At 35.1% G+C, this 6,404-nt stretch overlaps 1 protein-coding gene across 1 annotated transcript; it reads right to left on the bottom strand.

The window, feature by feature from the left end:
* Positions 1 to 338: 338 nt before the first annotated feature.
* On the bottom strand, positions 339 to 4,081 carry LOC122307418 (probable polyol transporter 4). Its single transcript, XM_043120313.1, has 2 exons — positions 3,555 to 4,081; positions 339 to 2,130 (listed from the first exon to the last, which is right to left on the bottom strand). Exons 1-2 carry the CDS (start codon positions 3,775 to 3,777, stop codon positions 767 to 769), a joined length of 1,587 nt encoding a protein of 528 aa, XP_042976247.1. The 5' UTR covers positions 3,778 to 4,081; the 3' UTR covers positions 339 to 766.
* Positions 4,082 to 6,404: the final 2,323 nt, after the last annotated feature.

The raw sequence follows: 6,404 nt of genomic DNA, 5'->3' as shown, positions 1-6,404 counted from the left end.
CTTTACATGTGAAACTCACAATCTTTTTCAACTCAACACTTCTTATTACGCGAGATCCACAATCTTTTTCAACTTTCTATAAATATATTTATACTCATCTTAACATTCAAACACATCTAAACTCATTTTAGGTAAATCTCACAAAACTCACTCCACCTTCTTAGTTCATTACTATTTATAAAGAATTCAATTAATCTCAACATTCAAACGGGGCCTAAAACTCTTTCGCGAAAGGTTTTTTATGTTTTTTTTTTTTTTTTTTTTTGCCATTCGTATTCTTGAACAAATAGGGATTACAAGTTCTTGATTGAACATTGTTTGCAAAGAATATCAGTAACTTCTGCTACATGACTCCATAGCTTGGATGCTACATTTCTATTAAAAGAATAATCTCAGAAAATTACAATGAGCAATGAAGGCAACAATATCAGGATTGCTTACAACTTCAATGCTTATACAATTATGTCATTGTTCTAGACGTAATCCAATCCAATAAAAGTAGATGTACAGCTCAGATAAGCAAGAGTTTGCAATCCTCGACTACAAGAAGGATAATAAATCCAAAACCACTTTGTATTTTCTCTCTTTGGTTGCTCACAGATAAGAGACTGGATCTCCCTTGATGCATAGGTCCTATTTTGAAAACCCCACATTCTGCAAGAGCAAATTCTAATCCCTTGAAAGCTGTTACGCAGCCTCATTCAAACCAACTAGTCATAGGAACCAGGAAGATTTTGGGTCGTTTTGTAAACACACCTTTAACCAGTCATTCTTTCTGCACAAGATGTTCCACATCTTCCAGCTCCACTTCACTTCCTTGCCATCCATGTTCATTCTGAAATAGTAACTCAATCTGCTCCAATGATTTGCCTTTAGTTTCAGGAACAAACTTATAGACAAAGAGAACAGAAAGAGCTGAAACAGCCGAGAAGGTGAAAAAGGTTCCAGCCACTGTAATTGCATTTGATACAGAGAGGAAAGACATGGCAACCAGTCCACTGCACACCCTATTACCCACTGCCCCAAGGGCAGATGCTTGAGCACGGAGTCTTAAAGGGAAGATTTCAGATGTCAAAACCCAGCAAACAGGACCGATTCCCACAGAAAAGAAAGCTACATTACCACATACAGACAGAACAGACAAGGCAACTCCAATCTGTCCTTTCCCAAGTAGAGATAGAGATATTCCCAAACAGAACAAACAAATAGTCATTCCAATTGTGCTCACATAGAGTAAGGGCTTCCTGCCAAGTTTGTCAATAGAAATAATAGCAACCAATATAAAAACCGTCTTTGAAACACCAACAGCGACAGTAGCAGCAAGGAGATTTGAGTTCCCCTTGACCCCAGCTTCTTTGAAGATTTCAGGACTGTAATACACAGTTGCGTCAATTCCTGTGATTTGTTGGAAACACTGGATTCCAAAACCAGTGACCAGCATCCGGCGTAGGGAAGGAGAAGGGCTCAACAGTTCACGCCAAACAGCTTTCTCTTCAGACTTGTCCGCATTGGGATTTCCAGCAGCTAGTTGTATTTCAGCAAGTCTCTCCTTCACCTCTCTCTCATCCTCATTGGTTTTTAACAACACTAATCTTGCTTCATCAACTCGGTTCTGCATCACCAACCACCTTGGTGACTCGGGAATTACGAAGAGTGCAAGCCCAATGAACACTGAGGGCAGAATTCCCACACCAAGCATTATTCTCCAATTTATGTGTGCTGGAAGTCCAGAAAACACATAGTTTGAGACATAGCCAAGTAGGATTCCTATGTTTATAAAAATCTCAGGGAATGATGTTAGTGCGCCTCTAGCAACGGTGGGTGATATCTCAACAATATAAACAGGAGCAATCATAACTCCAAAGCCAATTCCAATCCCAGCCAGGAGTCTTCCGATCATTAGTACTTCGAATGAATGAGCAAGAGTCATTACAGCAGCACCTGCTTGGAAGACAACAGCAGCTAAAGCCATTGTCCATTTTCTACCAATAACATCTGATGTTCTACCACCAGCTAAACTTCCAAAAAGCGAAACAATGCTCAAAATCCCGACAAGTACTTCTTCTTGCACCTCAGTTATCTTCAGATCTTCTTGTATAAATATAATTGCTCCACTCATGACCCCTACATCTTCATATTGGAAACACCAAATATGACAATTGATCATTATTAGATTAGGACAGTAAAACATACATGATATACATAGAAGCTGGCTCATTAATAGAACAGAGGATATTTATAGTTCATTTTTCACCACTACGATGATTGGAATAGGAGTTCGTTGTAATGGATTATTAACACAACAAAGAAGACAACAGCCATGTCAAATCTTGAGGTAGATTAATGAACAAGAGCTGCCAACATGTGTTTTTTCTATTACTGGAAAAGAAAGAGAAATACTAGTTAGCATACCAGTTGACAACCCATTTTCACTTGGGGAATATATATATATATATTTTTTTTTAATTTCTGTCCTTTCTTAAATAAAATAACTCATCTAACAGAATTTTCTTCTAAAAATTCAAAAATTTAAAAAAGAAAAAAGAAATAGTTTTTAGGGATTCAATTAAAATGAATTGTCAAATGATATGCCTTCTAGAATGATCCAAAAATAAAGGACTCGAATTTAACACTTTCCCTGTATGGAAATTTTCCGTTTAAATCTGAGTTCAGCTATCGCTGAGTATTGTGAAACAGATCTAAGATCTTAATCAAAACTATGTTTGCAAATTAATCTAGTTAAATTTTCGAAAGTAAAATATGAGATTGCATTTTTCTTTTGTCGATGTCAGCGGGGGGAGAGAGAGAGAGAGAGAGAGAGAGAGAGAGAGAGAGCAGAACTTTTCTCAACAAGTTCGCTCCTGATGTACCACGATACTGAGACTAAAGATGTAAGATAAAAATTCCAAGTGGCATCTGGCATATAAATGAAAAATGAAAAAAGTAAGGTTAGGTGCCTTTCCACTAGTTACCCTCATCTACAAAACCAAAAGTTTGCATTTTTATATGTATCATTAATGTTTAACTACAAAGAATGACCCATCAAAATAACAAAAGAATCCATTCAGCAGTTCATGATAACTGTGTTCCTCAACATGTCGGTTCTGACCCTAGTAAAAAAAACCATATATATGAAATAAAAATCGGAATTCCCACGGATGATTGGAAAAAAGGCAAAAAACTAGACATAAATGTTGGAATCATACAAGAGTTTGTGTTTGAATTGTCGGTCATAGGATACCGAGGTTTCTTTTCCCTGCTAATCTAAAAAATCGGATAAAGAGCTTCTCTTGTTTTTCCCCGATCTCTAAATAAAAATCAAATCAAATCAATCAGAGTACCGATACTTATGATTTTGGGACCTCTCCACAAATGGAATTCATTCTTCATCCAAATGGAAAAGATATAGGTAGAGAACCCATCCGATTAAGAGCAATAGGAAGGTTTCAAAAATCTTCGATACATTAAATTGTTGAAGGAAACATTTTGACTAGATTAATAGCTGAAAAAAAACAACAGCAACCACTCAAAGGCCGACAGATAAAAAAACATACCATAGCCGAGAAGAACAGAGTTGAGAGAAGCAAAGACGGCACAGGCAAAAACATATTTCCTTGTATTCTTACTTCTTCCCTCTTGATGACGATGGTGTGAAGCATCATCAGACGCTTCGGAGAGCTCTGAGTCCATCCTTCTGTATTTATTCTTTGTCCCCAACGGAATACCTGAAAACCCCATCTCTCCATTACCATTTTCTTGGACACCCACCAACGCCATCTCAGTTAAAAACACAGAAAACAAGACAGCCCAGAAGTTATTTGGGGGGTTTTTGACTTCTAAACTATCTGAGCCTAAAGCATGGATTGGGTTTTAGATCTGAAAGAGCGCAGAGGGAAGGAGAAGACTCAGCAAGTGGGGCCTTTCTTTTTCACACAAGCAACCCCACTTCCCCTTCTATTTACATGTGCCAATGGTCTGCGGCACAAACTTCGACCTCTCACATCAGAAAGCTCCAATTGTTCTTCCAAGGTAACAGCTGTGGTCGGAGTAAAATATGGAATTTTTCAATGATTTACTAGCCAATCGGCTTTTCTTCCTTCTTTTTTCAGGAAACTTGGATATTCTACTATATTTATAAGTCAATCATACACCACCAACTACATTATCACTTAATTATTATTATATATTAAAATATTTATACTTTTTACTTTAATTAAAAACTTCTGTACTTGTAACAGTTTAAAGTATATAAAATAATAATTATTCTATTACTAGTTGTATATAAATTGTAATATAGTTATTCTTATATTATTTTCCATATTTATATTCTGAAGTTTTTCCTTTGAACTGTATTTTCTTCTTGTTAAGCACTTAATTAAATATGAAATAAGATAAAAATATCTAAATAATAATAAGTTAGTTTATAAATAATAATAAAATAATTTAAATTAGTTTTTAAAAAATAAAAGAAAATTTTGAATAAAAATATTATAAAATTAAATATTATTAAAATATAATTTTTTAATATAGTTTTTATTTTGAAATTTGAAAAAATTAAATTTTTTAATATTTTATATAAAAATTTAAAAAAATTGTAATAATTAGAAGAAAATGTATGAAAGATAAATTAAAAATTATTTATATTTAAATAATTTTTAGAAGTTGAGATGTGATAAGATAAGATAGAATGAAATGAGATCAACTAAATATCCAAACGGGACCTAAACTTAAAGCTTCGATGTACTTAGGAATGGTAGTTTTCAATAGCTCTTTAATCAATAGAAAAAGGATACTGCTAGTTAGTCACCCAACATTTACCGTTGGGTGTACCGCTAGTGTAAAAAAAATTGTTTTTATTTTTCATTTTCTTTTGAATCTTTTTTTAACATCCCTAATCATTAAAAAAATAAAAAGAAATATACAATTTCACTGATAATCACTTACTTAACTATTTAAAAAATAAAATATTCGAACGATAAGTTTGAGGGGACTAAGTATCATTTTTATTATTAATATCATATGGATCCTATTTGTTGGGTGGGGTTCCCAATATGTTTCCCAAACAAATTTACATATAGGTAAAAGAAATATAGTTCTTCTATGTGCAGTCTATTTCATGCACGACTTGCACACCCCAAGTGACGTGGTGATAGTTTAAAAAACACAAAATCAAAACATATGAAGGGCCACGAAAGCAAAACCCTGATTATCGAGTTCTTTGAGATCTATAATATTTATAGTGTGTGTGTATGAGAGACAGACAGACAGACAGACAATGAGACACCCTAAAAAATTCCTCAAAGAAAGAGAGAGAAACTCCAATAGAAAGTGAGAGAAAATCAAACAAGAAATCAGGAGGAGGAAGAAAGCTAGCTAGCTAGGCAGCTCCCTCCACAACTTCTAGCTCCTTTGAGATCTTTCTAGCTCTTTTCTATCTCTGATCTTTCTTTCTTTCTTTTTTTGCTTGGTTTATCTTCTGTTTTTTTTTTAAATCAATATATATATATATATATATATGAGGATCTACAAGAACGCAAAGCTCTCATCCTTGTGGTTTAGCTCATCACCCTCTTTAACTCTCGAGTCCCTTTAGAAGCAAGTGTGCTAGCTCAACCAGTCGCCCTAGGATGTGATTTCCTTCGGCCTAGACCCCTCTCACTAGGTCAGTCTCCCAATCTTCCATTTCTCTTCATCTCAGTAGATTTATCTACCAAAACCCTCTTTTCCTTAAGAGTTCTCTCTCTATACTCTATTACCATATCTCAAAAGCCAGATTTCTTTATTAACGAGTTGTCTTCTCATTCTCTAGACAGTACAATATTGTATCTCTCTCTCTCTCTCTCTCTCTCTCTCTCTCTCTCTCTAAATCAAAAGCCATGCTTCTAAGGAGCTCCTTTGCACCGATCTTAAACTCATGGATACCTCACACAAAGGGTTCTTCCCTAGAGTTTGAACCAGTTCTCCATTTTCGGAGAACCAGATCAATTTACTTGACAACATCTTTTCATCATTTCCCCACCAAGGACTTGACCAAGAAGCTAACCCAAGCCTTGATAGAAACCTACTTGCAATCCCCAGTGAAACGTAGAAAGAGGAATTCCATATCTCACTCCCAAAAAAAAAACCCCAAAATCACTGTCAAAGAAGGTGAAGAATAGGAACAGAAGCTAAAACCAAGTTTGGTGTCATCGATTCAAAGTGGAAAAGAGAAGTGAAAGTGTAACGCACGAAAGAGGACGACATCTTCTCTTAGTCTGTGATGAAACACACACTGTTGCATCGCTCACTTTGTTTTATTCATGAAACTCATGAAACACAACATTTCTTTTATTACTGTGGCATGCTAGGTCATTTTTCAAGTGCAAGGGGTGTGTGAAAATGACTAGCTTAAGAGTTTTCCAAAG

The sequence above is a fragment of the Carya illinoinensis genome, chromosome 4 (genome assembly GCF_018687715.1).
Source record: "Carya illinoinensis cultivar Pawnee chromosome 4, C.illinoinensisPawnee_v1, whole genome shotgun sequence".
NCBI classification, from domain to species: Eukaryota; Viridiplantae; Streptophyta; class Magnoliopsida; order Fagales; family Juglandaceae; genus Carya; species Carya illinoinensis.
This window is presented reverse-complemented; position numbering and strand designations above follow the sequence as displayed.